The sequence below is a fragment of the Arachis stenosperma genome, chromosome 7, assembly GCF_014773155.1.
Source record: "Arachis stenosperma cultivar V10309 chromosome 7, arast.V10309.gnm1.PFL2, whole genome shotgun sequence".
NCBI lineage: Eukaryota > Viridiplantae > Streptophyta > Magnoliopsida > Fabales > Fabaceae > Arachis > Arachis stenosperma.
Genome location: NC_080383.1, coordinates 75,309,546 through 75,328,211, shown reverse-complemented (window position 1 = coordinate 75,328,211; position 18,666 = coordinate 75,309,546). Strand labels below are relative to the sequence as shown.

The 18,666-nt window shown below is 29.7% G+C and overlaps 1 protein-coding gene across 2 annotated transcripts in view; it reads left to right on the top strand.

Annotated features, from left to right (window-relative positions):
• Nucleotides 1-2,859: 2,859 nt before the first annotated feature.
• The window catches only part of LOC130941725 (probable rhamnogalacturonate lyase B), a 31,862-nt gene continuing 16,055 nt past the window's right edge, over nucleotides 2,860-18,666 (top strand). The window contains exons 1-11 of one of the 2 annotated variants that reach the window (XM_057870303.1): nucleotides 2,860-3,091; nucleotides 3,192-3,313; nucleotides 3,484-3,543; nucleotides 3,675-3,794; nucleotides 3,887-4,006; nucleotides 4,084-4,225; nucleotides 5,861-6,043; nucleotides 6,726-6,881; nucleotides 10,058-10,164; nucleotides 10,255-10,345; nucleotides 10,438-10,579. In XM_057870303.1, the coding sequence (XP_057726286.1) occupies nucleotides 3,047-3,091; nucleotides 3,192-3,313; nucleotides 3,484-3,543; nucleotides 3,675-3,794; nucleotides 3,887-4,006; nucleotides 4,084-4,225; nucleotides 5,861-6,043; nucleotides 6,726-6,881; nucleotides 10,058-10,164; nucleotides 10,255-10,345; nucleotides 10,438-10,579 (1,288 nt within the window). In that variant the 5' untranslated portion in view covers nucleotides 2,860-3,046. The remainder of the gene's footprint in view (nucleotides 3,092-3,191; nucleotides 3,314-3,483; nucleotides 3,544-3,674; nucleotides 3,795-3,886; nucleotides 4,007-4,083; nucleotides 4,226-5,860; nucleotides 6,044-6,725; nucleotides 6,882-10,057; nucleotides 10,165-10,254; nucleotides 10,346-10,437; nucleotides 10,580-18,666) is intronic. The other variant, XM_057870304.1, reaches the window with a different exon arrangement.

Sequence of the window (18,666 nt, the reverse complement as noted above, 5' to 3'; positions counted from 1 at the left end):
AATGCTATTTTTTATTTTCTTGAATTTTTGCAATTGTTTTTGTGACTTCACATAATCATCAACCTAAAAAAAGGAAAATAACATAAAAAAATAAAATTGGGTTGCCTCCCAATAAGCGCTTCTTTAATGTCAATAGCTTGACAGTGAGCTCTCATGGAGCTTTACAGATGTTCAGAGCATTGTTGGGACCTCCCAACACCAAACATAAAGTTTGAATATGGGGGTTCAACACCAAACTTAGAGTTTGGTTGTGGCCTCCCAACACCAAACTTAGAGTTTAACTGTGGGGCTTTGTTTGACTCTGCATTGAGAGAAGCTTTTCTTGCTTCCTCTCCATGGTTACAGAGGGAGATCCTTGAGTTTTAAACACAAGGTAGTCCTCATTCAATTGAAGGATCAACTCTCCTCTGTCCACTAGGCTGTGCCTAGGAAGGGTCTTTCAAGGATGATGGATTCATCCTCGTCCTTCTCAGTATCTAGGATTATGAAATCAGCAGGGATGTAAAGGCCTTTGACCTTTACTAGCACGTCCTCTACCTGTCCATAAGCCTTTTCATGGATTTGTCTGCCATCTCTAATGAGAATTTGGCAGCCTGTACCTACAAAACTCGTTGGGCTAGCTTGTCAAAATATTTTTTTGTAAAAATAAATTATTCTTAGTTTAGACTTTTGACTATTCACTTATATTGAACACAAAATAAAACAAAGAAAGAATCAATAGTCAAGACTAGTTAAGATTGTAAGTTTTTTGCTAAAAGAAAAAGTTTATGAATTGTAAATATGGTTATGATATGTGACTAACAATTAATATATAAATGAATTATGCTTTATAAATTATGAATTAAAAACTGTAGAATGCATTTATGCTAATTTAAATATTTTACGTGTATTGTTTTGAGCTCTAATTCATGAAATAAGTTTTTCAAATAGGCTCGTAGGCTTGTCAGGTTTTAAACATGCCAGGCTCAAGCCTAAAAAAAGTTTATGAAAAGTAACAGGCCCAGGCTTGGGCCATCAATTTATAATATGGGCCAGAGTCGTCAAACCCAAAACTCAACTTGACTCGACCCATTTCCATCCCTACTCAGCACATTATTATATGACTCCTCCCAATCGCCGTATATCTATGCAGTTGTATTTTGCTTCGCCATATCCAGACCTTTTTGTATGAGGGTTTGAAGTGATAGCTTTGTCTAACTGCACCTTGTAGAACATGGATAGTAACTGATGGACTATTCTATATAAGGGGCATGATGACACTTACATATTAGGTTGTTGTCCAACTATCTATGGTCTTGAGACATGGTGGAGATAAACAAGTGTGTGGACCGCCGAATTTATGCACATTCCTAACGAATTAAAATATAATTGGTAGGCATTCAAAACCAAAATAATCATGATAAATAAGAATATACATGATAATATAAAGTAAGGCTTACCAATATTCGAGATTCTAGGACATCCTACTACAAATTGCCTGCAATGCACATGGTACTTTGATCGATCCGACTCCACAACTCAGTACTCAGTACTTCTCTGAATGTTACAATTCTTCACACCTTGCATGACTACCTCTCTGCTTTTGAATCTGTGACCAATGCGAATCTCCACACCACCGTCTATGTTATAATCGTCCTCACCCATATTGAAAAATGGAGTTTTCTCATGCATCACACGTCCAGATCTAATGTATGATAGTGACTGGGTACAATTGATAACTCAAAATTGATTGTGGGGTAAATAGAAGATACTGAACTAAAGCACCAACTAGAGTTTCTGGTACAAACTCATCCTCATCATCATCCTCAGAAGAACCATTATCATTGCTATCAGCAACATACTCCTCATCAGACTTCTCACCGTCCACGTCCATGTCTACCATTAGACTAGCACAATGCAGCGGCGATGGTGCAAGAGATGGGTCATCCTAGACAAAATTCGAGTGACCAGAACCACCACCTCTAATATCACCAATTTCCGCAAAAAGTTCCATCACTTTTTCCGTCATGATTCTCCCATGGATATCAAATATGAGGCGCACATGCTCATTGTCATCGAGCCAAAAATAGACGAAAAACCGAAATACTCCATTGTCCATTGGTGTTAGCAACCTATATCCAACTCTTTCAGCCTCTTTTGTCCCGTTAGGACCGAAGTTTGTCAATATTAGACTCTTTACCTCTGACCAAAAAGTTTACTCTTCGAGTGCGTAACAAAATAAGATTATCACACTCAAATATAATCCCGGTGTCATTGTTTCTCATATGACAATTGAAAATTTGGGATACACACTTACAACAATATATTCACTACCATTAGACATTTTTACTATATTTTTTGAAGAAAAGGAGGAGAAGAAGAATTAAAATATTTGTGGAGAATACAAATGATTGTAGATCATTTTATAAGTGCTCGAAATTTGTCGTTTACAGTGCAAACATGTTATCTTTTCTTATATTTCGATTACATTATAAACGAGATACGTGTTGATCACTCTATTTCATGTATCACATTTGTATACGTGATACATGCAATGAGAATTATGTCTTATCTTGTTTACAATGTAAACGAGATAAATAAAGGAACGCAAATTCATAAATAGACTATAAATTATCTATATCCGTAAATAAAATATTTAAATTATTTATTTAAAAAAAAATCCCCAAAATATCTCATTAAAAATTCCTTGAAAATCAATATGAATGTTTATTCTTTAGACTTAATCTTATCCTAAAAAATGTGTTTGGTGATGTTTGTTGAGACATGACACATTGACAGAACGCAACTATATGGGGAGGCAAAATTCATGTGGCCGTCATATATTCTTATGCTTTAGATTGTAGTTTTGTTCCCACTATAGAAAAAACGTGCACGACTACAGTGGCGAATGAGTAAAGAATTCACTACGGAAACCAATACAAATTAAATAGAATACATGCAGCACTAGAATTTATGCTGTTTTGTTATATCACAAAAGAAAAAAGGAAACTATTATAGCAAAGCATATTGTAAGATTAGATTTAGCAAATAAATTTCCTACTAAAAAATGTCATCAGAAGAAACAATGCAGTTGCGCATCGAAGACAATCATGTAAGCCATCTTTTGTTTCTTCATTTTAATTTATGCGGATTTGTGTCAAAGTGAACTGCTTGATACGTTTTAATCAATCAACAATTTTCTTGAATTGCAGGTGGTTATGGACAATGGCATACTACAAGTTTATTTGTCGAAACCGAGTGGATTTGTCACCAGAATACAATATAATGGCATTGATAATCTGCTGGAAGCTGGAAATGAAAAATTCAACAGAGGGTTAGTGCACAATGAATCTTTAAGCTTAAGATCTTTTACTTTGATTTGGTTTATGTGTCGACTCGATATATATAGATGAAACAGAACGAATATTCAGAAAGTTTGTCATTATATTTTTTCGATATTTCATGGACATAATTTATGGTTACTTCAATGAATGAAATTTGAAGGTATTGGGACGTTGTTTGGAGTAAAGAAGGAAGTACAGGAACTACCGGGACATTTGAGCGGTAAAATAATTGACAGTTGCTAATCCAATTATAAAAATGTTTGGTTAATTTTTAGTGTACATCTAACATGGTTGATCTAGTTATGATTTAGTTCCGAGAGATATGAGTTGGGTGCACATTCATACATGCAGGATTGTAGGAACGAGTTTTAATGTTATAGTGGAAAATGAAGAACAAATTGAAATATCGTTCACAAGAATGTGGGATCCGTCTATGGAAGGAAAGCTTTCCCCTCTCAACATTGACAAAAGGTTCTTAATTAATTGTTAATTTAATTTGTGCACAAAACAAACAGTTTGGAAAAATAAAAATGAATATTATTTTCCGAATAATGGTTGTGCAGGTATGTGATGCTACGTGATTCCTCAGGATTCTATTGCTACGCAATATTTGAACACCAAAAGGAGTGGCCTGCTTTCAACATCCCCCAAATCAGGATCGTTTTCAAGCTTAGAGAAGACAAGTATGGATGTAAAATTGCATTTTATAATTATGGTAGCCAATTTGGCAATCAAGAACATTTAATTGCTGTATGTGTAGGTTTCATTATATGGCAGTGGCAGATAATAGACAAAGATTCATGCCTCTTCCAGAGGACCGATCACCCGGAAGGGGAAAAGTACTCGTTCCCCCGGAAGCAGTTTTGCTTGCTGACCCTGTGGAGCCTGAGTTCAAGGGGGAGGTACTTATATTTTCAAAGGAAGTGCTCAAATATAACAAGAGTAGAACCCAGATGAAACTACTAAAATAATATTCAAAAATTTAAAAGACTATAAATAAATATTCAAAAGAATTAAAAATTATACAAAATAAATTAGATATTAAATATATATTTTAAAAAAATTAGAAATTAAATTTTGATATAAAACTTTTGTAAGCAACATTAGAAAAAATATTTTTATTTTTAAAATTTAATTTTTTGTGAAGTATTTTAAAAAACTTTTTTATTATAAATGACTAATTTTTTTAAAAAAATAAATAAAAAAATATAAAGATCAAATTTTACTTTAAAGTTTTTTGTATATTTTTTAAATATTTATTCAAATATTACAAAACAATTTAGATTAAATAGATAACTCGTTTGTTAAATATGATTTTTTGGGTAAATTATATTAAATTGATAGATTGAAAATCAAAATTACGAAAATGTTCTAAATTAAATTTGGTACATGTCTCATTTGACTCTATGTAAATCGAATCTACACTTTTTCAATGTAAATCGATTCAATTGGATTCGATTTAGTATGTATCTGCATTATTAGTAGTAAATCGAATTAATTTTATTTGATTTACTACTGTACAACACATACATACTAATACGGATTATTGACATTTCTTACTTAACTTTAAAACATAAATATCAATAAAAAAAATTCTATTTAAATTTAAATAAAATATAAAAAATCAAAACGAATAAAAATAAAAATAAAAATTTTGTGTTTTAGTTAAAATCAAGAAAGTCTATATTTTTACCAATTTATATATTCATTACAGGGTAGTAAATGATTTTAAAATTTTTTTAAAAATTATCCTTTCACTCATTAATATCTAAAGAATCATTATCGAATTTTTAATAAAAAAATTAATATAAAGTATAATCTTCCAAAATAGCGTAAGAGTTAAAATTTAGATTTTTTTAAAGTCACAAATAATAAATAATTATACAATATAAAAAAATCAACTATATTTTTTGATATTTTATTTGAATTCAAATGAATAGTATTTTTCTTATTCACATTTATAACTGACTAACTTAAGAAATGTAAATAGTCTATATCAATACTAAATTAAATCAAACTTATTTGATTTAGTATGTATATGTTGTACAATAATAAATCGATATGCTATATTAGTAATAAATCCAATCAAGTTAATTCGATTTGTTACTGGCACAGCATATATACTAAATCAAATCCAATTGATTCGATATTAAAAAAGTGTAAATCGAATTTAATTTATTCGATTTACATAAAAGATTAAATAAAGCATGCATACAACTAAATTCAGTTTAGGACATTTGAATAATTTTGATTCTCAATTAATTTATTTATATAATTTATCTAAATTTTTTTGTCATTTATAAAAATTTAATATTTATTAATTATTTTTATTATATTTATAAATAATTTAAAAATTATTTTATTAATAGCATTATTTAAAGATCTATTTATTTGTGACTAAATCTTTCTTATATCAAATTAGTAGTCATGTAATCACACAAAAAAAAAAAAAAAATAGTAGTCATCTGGTGGAGTTTATTACAAACAATCAAATAAAAGAATAAAACTTGTATTATTAGCATGTTTGACTGATTTAGGTGGATGACAAGTACCAATATTCATGCGAAAACAAAGATCTAAAGGTTCATGGGTGGATAAGTTCAAAATCGGAAAGTGATACAGGCACAGGATTTTGGGTAATCATACCTAGCAATGAGTTTCGTTCGGGTGGCCTCACTAAACAGAATCTTACCTCCCATGTGGGTCCTATTAGCCTCGCCGTAAGTGTTCATCCGTTAATTAATAGGTGCATGTTATGGTGTCTATATATATTTATCTAACTTATTAAAATGAGATAAAATTTAATATTTAAATTAAAAAATATAAAAATAAACAATTTTTTAATATTTAAAACTTATCATAAAAAATAATTTTGACAATTTCGACATCAAAATTATAGACACCAAAAAATTGACCTAATTAATATTGGTTACTCATCAATCATGATTACTTGCTGATGTTTCACCCTCCGCACAATAATTGTTCCTTTATTTTTTAGGAAAGCAACTATCAATGGAATATGCATCAATACATAAAATCAACTACCAAAATTAATAATTAAGATATAAGATAAAATATATATTAAAATATAAAATATATATTAAAAAAATAAATTACATATATATTTTTATATATAAATATATAATAATTAATTTTAATGTACAAATAATATTTTTTAAACAATGCAAAGGAAAACAGAGAAGAAAAAGTGAAAAATTACCTCCATATATTATTCGTTTATTTGGGACACTCGAATATAATATACTAAAAAATGATGAAGACAAGATTGTTAGAGAGAAAAATAGTTGAGGACCTAGTTTATCTTGGTGCTTTATTATATCCTTGTGCTTGATTTTAATAACGTAAAATTAAAAGCTCTTTAAACATTGTTTTGTGTATCAGATGTTTCTTAGCGCTCATTACGCAGGAGAGGATCTGGTCCTGAAACTCAGTCCAAACGAACCTTGGAAGAAAGTTTTTGGCCCCACTTTTATATATCTTAATGCTTTGTTGGATGGTGAAGACCCACTTGAGCTTTGGGAGGATGCCAAAGATCAGGTTTAAATTTAATTATTATCACAAGGCCAGAAAAAAAAATTTATTTATTAACATATTTATGAAATTGAATTCTACTATTCTAGTATTTATAATAGTTATGTAAGTATATTGTTTTAAAGTTAAATTTTTTTTATTTTAGTGATATTTTTTTGGGTAATATTTTTTAAAAACATTGTTAAATATAATAATAAAAAGGTATTACTTTAATTTTAGTAATATTGCTTGTAAAAGGGAAGTTCTATAGTGATATCGGTTTTGGTGATTAAGAATGACATAAATTTGACTTATAAATAAAATATTGACATATAAAAAAAATTAAATCTAAAACTAAAATTATTCTCTCTCTTATAATTTCTTATGATTATTTTTATTCAAATAATTTTTTATAATTATAAAATATAATTTTAAAAAATAACAATAAAATAATTTTTTAATTATATTTATATTTATATTTTATTATTATTTTTATTTTTAAAAAATAATTTCTTAATTATTTTTATAATTATTTTTATTAAAATAATTTTTTTATAATTATTTTTATTTTTAATTTTTTATTATTTTTTTACTAATTTCTAAAAATAACACCAAAATTATTTTTTTAAATTATTTTTATTTTTAAATAATAATTTTTATTATTATTTTTATTGAAATAATTTTTTATAATTATTTTTTTATAACTTTGGAAAATTAACACCAAAATGATATTCTCTCTTATAATTTTTTATAATTTTTTTAACTAACACCAAGAGAGAGAATATCATTTTGGTGTTAGTTTTTCGAAATTACAAAAAAAATAATTATAAAAAAATTATTTTGATAAAAATAATATTAAAAATAATTATAAAAAATTATTTTTTAAAAACAATAATAAAAATAAAAATAATTAAAAAATAATTTTTGTATTAATTTTAGAAATTATTAAAAATAATAATATAAAAAATAATTAAAAAATAAAAAAATTATAAAAAATAATTTTAATAAAAATAATTATAAAAATTATTTTTTAAATAATAATAATAAAATAATAATTATAAATATAATTAAAAAAATATTTTGATATTATTTCTTTAAAATTATTTTTTATAATTATAAAAATAATTATAAAATTTATTTTAATAAAAATAATTATAAAAAATTATAAAAAAATATTTTAGTCTTAAATTTAATTTTTTTATAATGTGTCAATATTTTACCTATAAATTAAATTTATACTAGTCTTAATCACCAAAATATAATGCCATTATAAAACTCCCAATCATATAATACTAGAATGACACCATGTTAAGATGTATATATATATTCTTGTATGGTGGAATGTGTTGCTATATTATTCACATAGCTCCGTGTATACCTATAGTAGTCATTATTTTTCGATAGTCAATATAATTTTGAGAAGGAAAAATAGTAAATATAATTCTCTGAATTTCGGTCATTGCAATTTAGACTGTACGCTTCGGAGTATGAGAGAATGAAGGTTAAAAATGGGAGAAGAAATGAGGAGTGAATTCACGTTTATTGAACCTACTACAAAACGAATATCCTAACAAACTTCCATATCTTTATGACTTTATGTACACATCAGCTCATCATTATACAATTATGATGCTTCCCTGTATCAGAAAGGAAAATGTTCAAGTGGGTCGTTATATTGGTGTTTTAATGATTTTTAATCATTGATCTTAATTATAAAAAAATATATATATAATTAAAATCAACGGTTAAAAATGACTAAAATACTGATATGATAGCACACTTAAAAATCTTTCTATTAAAAAATATCTAAATCACAAAAAGTTAATTATTTTTTTATTTTTATTAAGACACGATAATTTGTAAATAAAACCAGTTAATGAGTTATTTTTTTTTATTTTGAAAAAATAAGTGAAATTTCTCTTGAGTAATATAGTTATTCTTTTATATGTCTGATCTATGATTGTTTTGGAGTTTAATAATTTTTTGATACGTTGATTGTATTAATTTTATACTATTATTTAGTCGCATTCTTTTTTAGAAGATCGTATATATATAGTTATATACTCTCAATAGATGTAAAAATTATATAGTTATTTTTGTTTGCATGTCAATATGCAATTTAATGTAGCAGTAAACATTTCAACATTATTAGTATATCAACATTAGATTTATTTTGTAGACCATTTCAAACTTCTTTAATTCATGGTATATATGAAATTATACATTTTAAAATTTAAGATCTATATTAAATTGTACCGAAACGAAAATTATGAGTTATTTGTGTTTTTTAATTTCTGATTTTTATATTAAAAATAAAATATGTTTTTTTGTCTTTAATGTTTGTAATTTATTTTAAAAATACCTTTAAAACGTTTAATTGTATCAATTTTGTTTTTAACATTTTTTATTTATACCAAAATTATTTTTGGTTGTTAATTCCATCTGAAATATTGTAGACAAAATTAAAAATATTTAGGGATATTTTTGAAATAAATTGAAAACATTATAAACAAAATTGAATAAATCAAAAACATTTCAGGACAAAATTAAATAAAATTAAACGTTAAAAAATATTTTTAAAAAAATTACAAATTTTAAAAATAATAAATATATTTTATCCATCTATTAATTGACTTATGAATGGTAGCTACACAATGCAAAGTCACTTTTGTCACTACAAGAAGCATTTAATTATTTCTCGTCGTATCAAGCTTTATAGAAAAGTCGAAGTTACATTTATACTGAAGAAAGAATAATAATACATCAATTAGGGACTAAAGGCTTGTTTGGGTGAGCTTCTAAAAAAAGATCTTTTTTCGAGTTATCTTTTTTAAAAAGATCTTATAGAGAAGTAAAAGTAATTTTATGTTTGGATATCTCATGTAAAAAGGTCTTTTTAGCTATCAATTATGTATGGGTATAACAATATAAAAGTACTTTTTTGTTTATTTATTACATGAAAAACATCTTTTTTTTAAGGAAAAAAGATCTTTTAAAAAAAGATGTAAATTACAACTTCTCAAAAAAGATCTTTTTTTTATTTTACTAGTGCTTTTACTTTTACTACTAGAAATTTGCCAAACACGTTAAAAAATAAAAAAAAGATCTTTTTTCATTGAAAAAAAAATTTTTTTAACAAAATAATGACGCCCAAACATGCACTAAATTAAAGTACTGACTGAGATTAAAAAAATGCTGTCCAGATGAATGAGGAAGTTGAAAACTGGCCCTATGATTTTCCAGCTTCAGAGGATTTTCAAATTTCTAGCGAAAGGGGCAGTGTAAATGGCACGTTACTAGTTAGAGAGAGGTATATATATGTGTGAATAATTTCCACTGTGAATAGCAACTGAAGCTTTTAATTCGAAGGTATCTGAAAAATAAAATTGAAATATTTCAGGATGTTAAGTGACGATTGCTTTGGAGCAAGAGGTGCATACGTAGGACTAGCACCACCTGGTGAAGCTGGATCATGGCAAAGAGAATGCAAGGTTTTATTTTGATTTAAAATAATTGTTATAATTTTCGGAAAAAGTTATTTTTGAAAAGCCAAAAGTTGAGCTTACATGAGGTGTTTGGTCAGGGATACCAATTCTGGAGTATAGCAGATGATGATGGGTACTTCTCAATTGATAATATACGTAGTGGCGATTACAATATCTATGCATGGGTTCCAGGTTTCATTGGAGACTATCGGAGCAATTATCTCCTCACCATAACTCCAGGTTCTTCGTCAATTCTTTAATTTCTCTTTTCTAAATCTTATTATAATTACATTAAATGTAAATCAAAATTAATCATTAATATATAATATATATTAAAAATAAATTAAATAATATTTTTATATACATTTTTAGTTCTCATAATATTCATTCGAATCCCGCTAGAGAGACAATGAACTATTTGTACAATATAAAAATTTCAACTGATGAAAAAATGTAACATTAATAATTATATTTCTAATATTCCATAAATCTTCATTGTATATATTGTATAAATATTTTATTAACTCCTCGTATTTTTTCTATTCAAAACAATTCTCTTATCTCCACAATTCAATTGGTCAACGAGCTCTCATCCAAATCTAAAGCATGCGTAGATGTGCTACTGATTGTTTGACTAAAATGAGTATGGATTTAAAATTTAATTTAATTTAATTTTTTGGATTCATCATCTCCCGAAATAATTAGTATGTTCTGTGAAGATAAAAAAGTAACTATCTTATTCCCGTTTAGCTTATAAAACACTTAGATAAAAACGTTTAAAATGTCTTTTTTTAAAGATATTTTTTAATAATTAAAATTTAACACATATAATCGATTAAATTATATTATTTTTGTCAAAATTAGACTAGATAAATTAATTTAACTAAAAAAATAGTGAATCAAATCTTGAACTGATCTAAATTAATATTATTTTTTATAAAAAATAACTACAATACTTTATTATAGAGAATGATTAAAATACTCTTATTATATATATATATATATATATATATATATATATATATATATATATATATATATATATATATATATATATATATATAGAAGAGAATGGAGATATTAGATTAATGAATGCAGATGCAAGAACAATAAAGTAAATATAAAGTTAGATATGGCAGTAATCCGCACGCATATGCAGGTTAGTATGATGTCATGTTAGTATGATGTTAGATGTGGCGGTAGTCCGCACACATATGCAGATGCAGAAATGTAAATATGAAAACACGAAAAAGAAGAACTGAGTAAAAGTTTTATTGAATGATTGGAAACGAAAGAAGAAGGAAGAAGAAGAGCTGGAGAATTTACAAGGGAACTCTCAAGGCTTCTCTCACTAACTTCTCTCTATGTTTTGTAAACTGAAGGGTGCCTCACAATGAGAACGAGGCATCCTTTTATAATTGAAATTTTTACTGTTTCTACAGTACAGGTTATGTTAACCGGTCCTATTTCTACAGTACAAGTTGATGCAATTTTTGTTTTCACAGATTTTGAGATGAGAATCTAATCTTCTCCTAGGTTTATTCCAAAGCAATCATCTTCATTTTGATTGTAATCACTTGATGACTCTGCTGATGAATTTAGATCTTCTTTGTGTTTTTTATCTTTTTCGATCATCTGCATGATTTGTTGTAGATGTTTTGCTAAGGTTTTTTTTATTGGGCTCCTGCAAAGGCTGCTGCAATTTGGAATTTCTGGTTGAAAAATATTGACTCTTCATGATCAAATGGTTTGGTGAACTTGGGGTGTTCGTTGAACCATTTTCAAACTTTGTTCGGGTAAGCCATGGTTGCATCGAACTGAGACCACCATTTGACATAGGCATTTCTTTGAAACATAGGTGGTGCCTTTGGGTGTTCTTGTTTGCCATACCTGTACTGCCATGAAAATACCCAGGCCATGAAAAATACAGAAAAAAATTAAAGATCTGCAGGAATACTTGTTTTCTGTTGGTCAAATTTTTTGGTGAAAATTTTGAACCCCTCATCGACAGGTGGTGGCAAGATTTCCGGTAGAGGTCCAAAGTAATCCCACTATAGGGAAAACCAGTTTGAAAAAAGATAAGTAGTATTTTTCTTGAAATAAATAAGCCAAGAATGCCTATTCTGATTGTTTTGTAATCAAAATACTCTTGTTCAGACGTCCACATAATCCCAATAAAAATATCCTATTGGGTCAAAAGGTTGAGAAAATTTCTTAGTGTTGTTTGGGTTTTTACCAAATTGGGTAGGGGTAACTACTTTTAAGATTTGAATGGTTGAATGAGTTATGTTGGCGGTATCTTTGGGGTCTTTGTAGTGTTTTATTGAGACTGAGTTTGAATCCACTAGTATGAACTCATAAAACTGTCTAGTTTTGTTTAAGGCTGTTGGTCTAAAATGGAATCATGGTGGAAAGACTTTAGGGATAACTTTGAAAGGTAATTTTTTCCAAAATTCAGGTTCCATTAAGAGGACAGATGAGAACTTGTTTTTTGAAATGTAAGTGGATTGTTGTTTTGATTGGGTGTTTAAGGGCTGGGTTTGGATTGATTGAGGTAGTTTTGCTTGGATAATTGTTTTTCTTTTTGGGTCATTACAAACGATTTTTTAAGTTACCATTTGTGAGATAAGTTTGATAAGGTCTATTTCATCTTCGTCTGAGCTGTCACATGTATCAACCCAGGATTTTTTATGGAGTTTTAAAAGGCATGCATCCTATAAGGCCAACAAGGTCTGGATTGGCAAGGTATAATCTGCCTTTGTTTGTTTGGCTGTTTGGCTACTTGAAGGTTGAGTAGATGATTCAACTATATTTTTTGTGATCTGAGTAGATGACTCAGTTGGCTCTTGGGTTATAGGGGTAGGTTGTTGGGTAGATGACCCAGTTGGGGTGCTTGACCCCGGTCTCTTAGTTGGCCCTGGTAGGGCTAGGCGAATACCTCTGCCTCTTACCGAGGCTAATGCTGCCTTTTTAGGCATCTTGAGCTTACTTGTCTCCCTGCAAATATTCACATGTGAGAAAGTCAGGGAGAGAGTTTGAGTTACCATTGATATGCTCAATGTCGAAATAAAAAACACTTAAAATTGCTTGCCATCTGGCAAAAATTTGTTTTGATGCAAGATTTTTGACATCATTTTGTAACACTTCTTTAGCCGATTTGCAATCTACACGGACTAAAAATTTTTGGTTGAGTAAGTCAGATTGAAATTTTGTGATGCATAAAACAATGGCTAAAATTTCTTTTTTGATCGTGGAATAGCTTTGTTGAGTACTATTCCAATGTTTGGATGTAAATGCAATGATACATTCTTTATCATACAATTTTTATTTTAGGATACCGCCATATCCTAAATCTGATGCATCTGTTTCCACTATCTTGAATGCATGAGGGACAGGTAGGTAAAGGCAAGGAAGATTGCGGACTTTGGTTTTAAAAAAATCTTATAATATTAGAATGTTTGTCTGTCCATGGTGGAGAATTTTTCTTAAGCCTATCATGGAGAGGCTTAATGAGATTGTTAAGATTTGGGATGAAATCCGAGACATAATTGAGACATCCTAGGAACCTCTGGAGCTGAAGTTTATCAAGGATATAATATGAAAACTTTTCTGCAAATAAAATTGATCTTTCAATTGGAGTTATCATTCCTTGGAAAATCATATGACCAAGAAAACGGATTTTTGTCTGGAAAAGAACAATTTTTTATTTAGAGACAGCAAGTCTGTTTTTTTGGATGATGTACATAAAAGTTTTAACATGCTTGAAATGTTCATCTAAAGGTTGAGAAAAGATTAAGACATCATCAATATAAACAATTGCAAAGTTTGAGTATGGATTGAAAATGTTGTTCATGATTTTTTGAAATTCAGAAGGGGCATTTTTTAGACCAAAAGGCATTATATTCCATTCATATTGATCGAATGGATCTGTAAATGCTGTTTTATATTGGTCTGATTCTGTAATTTGGATCTTCCAGAAACTGAATTTCATATCAAATTTTGAAAAAATATTTGCGAATTTAACCTATTGAGCAAATCCTTTTTGTTTGGGATAGGAAAACAAATCCATTGTAAAGCCTGGTTCAAAGGTTTGTAATTGATGACAAGTCTGGGGTTCCTCGTTCTATCTTAGGTTGCTTATTAGCGTAAAAAGCGGAGCAGGACCAAGGACTCTTGCTAGGACGAATTAATCCTTTATCCAAAAGATCTTTAATTTTCTTTTGATAATGCTGCAAAAGCTGCTCATTCATTTGAATGAGGCAGGCTTTTGTAGAGATTTTTGATTCCTTGAAATCTTTTTTATAGGGAAGATCAACAATATGTTCTTTTCTATTCCAGAAGGCATGAGGCAAATCAGAACAAATAGACTTTTCAATTTGATTTGAAAGATTTTTTATTTTATCTTGAATCTTTGGTTGAGAAAGTTGTGATTCAAGGGTTTTGAAAGAGATTTCTTCTTTCAAAAAGCAAATCTGTTTGGTTTTAGATTCAATTAGATTTAGAGATTTCTGTTTTGGCGAGTCTAGGAACTCAAAGAAAGTTATATGTCCTCCCACAAAAGAGGTAAGTCCAGGAAAATCTGCCAGGTATGAAAACAAAAGGATTATGAAAGGTGTCCCCAAGACTACATCATTTTTTATATCCTTTGCTATGATGAAATTGGTGGGAATCCTAAGATTACCTTTTTCAACAAAAGCATCGGTTAGTTTAAATTTGATATTTAGTCTTTCGCCCGTTATTGAGCTAAGACGTTCAGTAGACTTTTCAAAATATTTTATGGGGATCAGACCTTCCTTAATACAGTTTGAATCTGCACCTGAGTCAAAGAGTGCGATGGTGTCGAAAACAAAATCTTTAACGACAATTCGGACATGAACATGATGCTTCATAAAGGAGAACACATTTATTATTCTCAAAATTTCTTTTTCTTCATTGTCATTAGAAATTTCATTTTCTTGTTTCTTAGAACACTCAGTTTGGTTTAAAAGAGAATCAAGTTCTTCATCATCAGACTCTTCTTGTTGTATTATCTGCGAGAGAATGATTTGATGATTGTCTTGATTTCTTTTGATTTCCTGGATTTCCCTCTTACGGTTGTTAACCTCTGTTTGGAGATCTTGGATGGTTATAGGACGAATAACTTGTTTTTCTAATTTTTTGAAAATAGGTTTGACATCATATTTATTGCTAAGGACCAAATTTTTGGATTTTTTCTCTTTTTGCAAAGATCTTTTCAATTTCAAAAGGAAGTATTTCTTTTGTTCTAGATTGTCAATAGCTTCGATAGCATCAAATAAGAGATCTTGATCTTTGGATAAAATATTAATTTGCTTGACATCTGAATCTGAGGATGATTCAATGTCATCGACTTGGATGTTATTGATATCATCCAAAGATTCTGGGTCAGAATCATCATCAGAACTTTCTATCAAAAGATTATTAATCTGTTCCTCAATCAGAGGATCAAGGTTTAGATTATTAATCTTTTCTTTTAACCGACAGTATTTGCTAATATGTCCTGGTTTCTTACATGTATAGCAAATAATAGGGTTTATCTGTGGGTGGTTTTGGAAACTCTTTTGGAAACCTTTTTCATTTTTAGGTTTTTAAAAACTTTTTCTAGATCTTCTGAAATTCTTTTCAGGATTAGGTTTGAAAACTTTTCGATTGGATGGTCTTTTAGATTTCCTTGGATGTTAAGTAGGAAGACCAAATTGTTCATAGAAAGTTTTCAGATCGATACGATTTTGGGTTTTCTCACGAGCAAGTTGCCTTTGGATTTTGTCATCTTGACAAATCTTCAGAGAAACCTTTTGGATAAAAGAAATGAGTTCGCCATAACTTAACTCGTCATAGGGTATTATCCCGTCTGGGGTTAAGCTACGAATTTTGTCCCTTACTTTATCTTCTAGGGATTTGGGGAGTCCAGCAAGAAACTTTTCTTTCCAAAAAGGTTGTTGACTGTATTCTCTGGTATAGACCCTAGTAAGAAAGGTGTCCTTATACCATCGAAAGTTAGATAAAGTTTTGCATCTAAGCAGTTCAGCAGATCGGTCTTTCCAAAGAGATGGGTCACCTATGAAGTGGCTTGCTATGGTAAAGATTAAGGTGTTGACAGCATCAGGGATAGGTTTCCCGTATTCTCCAATGATGGATTCATTTTGATCATTGACTTTTATGGCAGAAAAGATTGAGTGTTTTTGGCTATAAGAAAGGTAGTTATCCCACCATCCTTTGAGTTGACCACTGAACCCGGAAATAATAACATTGGCTATTGCCTCTTCAGAGGTTTCATGGGCAGCTTGGTAGGCTGTACCTACCATTGTCATATGCTGAAGCATACTCATGATATTATATTCGGTTTTGCCGTCTATGTTCCATTCGTAGACATTATTGGCATTAGGAGTGGCAAACGGGCCTAAACTCGCCAGGCCGGTCCGCGTAACCCGCCAAAAAAGGCGGGTTGGGCTGGAAAATTGGGACCGCCAAATAGCAAAAGCCCGCCTAACCTGCACCGCTTAAACCGCGGGCTTTGGTGGGCTTTGGCGGGGCGGGACGGGCTTTCCTGCCGGGCTAAGGTTTTTTTAGAGAGGAGGTATTTTTGTAATTTTTTTGTCAAAATCTAACTTCTCCCAACCTAACTTACAAGAGTATGAAGATAAAAATTGAGTGTTTTGAATTATATTTATGTTATTTTGGAGACAACATTTATAATTATGTTTTGGATTATGTTTATTTTGCTTTGGAGAGAATATTTATACTTATATTTTGAATGAAAATTTGGTTTGTAATTATATTTATTAGATATTTATAATTACAAAGATTTTAATGTTTGTGAATATAAAAAATATAATTTTTTATGCCATTAGAAATTATAAATTTATTAATATGGTTGTGAAATTATATATATTACTTAGTAGTTAATAGTAAAAAAAAAGAGGAGCCCGCCAGCCCGCCAGCCCGCAGTTAAGCGGGGCGGGCTAGGATTCTAGGACCGCCTCACTAGGCGGGGCGGGGCAGGTCAGCCCGCCAAAGGGCGGGCTTCTGGCGGGGCGGGCTTCCCCGCTTGCCACTCCTAATTGGCATTGAAGCTGACAAAACCTAGTTCTCTTTCTTCGAGAGCTAGATCCGGTGCAGATACTCGATTATAACCATACGCAGAGGGTTTGGTTAAACCTTTTCACTTGGTTAAAGAGTTGGTCATAATAGGGCTGACCTTGAGAGATGACTTGCCAGAATCATCACTTTGCTCAAAAGAAGATTCATTGGAATCATGGCCAAGGGTATTAATGACTTTGGATGAGCGAGTTTGAATACGAGAGGTAGATTCACCAGAGTTTGTAGGAGTTTCAGGGACAGTAGTAAGACGATTTAGAAGTTGATCGATCTTTTGCATGACTTTTGAATTACTAGATTGTTGTTTTAGAATAGAGATTTTAAGACTTTGTTTTGCTTTGCTACTCATTTTAAATGGTTAGAAAAGGGGTTTTTCAATAGTTTTGGAAATAGAAGTTTCATGGATGTTTTTTGAAGACAAAAGAGATCGTGAAGATGAAAGATTGTCACCCAGATATTGTAAAAATCTGTTGGTGTAATTTGCTTGTTCAATAAGATTTTTGATATCTTTTGGGGCGACTGCTTAATCTACACTTTTGGTTTTGAAAGGAGAGGCCATAACTGGGTTATGCCATTCCGTATTTGAAATAACAAAAGGTCCTTTTGGAGGAAAGTCAGATTTGACTAAATTCCCGTCTTTAACTTTCCAAGTTGAAATGACCTTTGCTGAAAGCGAAGTTTGTTTGTTTTTGAAAGGATAATCGATATTATTTTTTATGGAATAAGCATGAAACCATTCAAAGAAAGGAATATGCATTTTAACATCATTTAAAAAATTGTATTACTTTTCTTTGAATGATGAAATTTGAGCAGCTGTATATGTACGTAAATACCATTCTTTGTGGAGGTCATATTCCTCAGATTCAAGGTTTTTACGTAAAGCTTCTCTATTTATAACAAATTTTGTGCTATTCATTAGCATCATTCATAGAAGAGTATGTAGGAGATTGAATAGAAGATTGTACTTCAACTTCAACATCATCATTCGAGTGCCTATCTTCGGTTCGATAAACTGCTTGAGAAATGTTTAAATTTTTTGTAATCTCGAAATATTAACTTCAGAATGTACTGGTTTTGAAATTTTTGAAAACTGAGATTGAGAAGTCACGGAAAAAGACCTTCTTGCTGAAGTAAAATCATTAGATGTTCCTGCTTCAGATCTGGAGGAAAAAGATTTTCGTCTGTCTAAGAAAATCTCTGCTTGTCTAGGT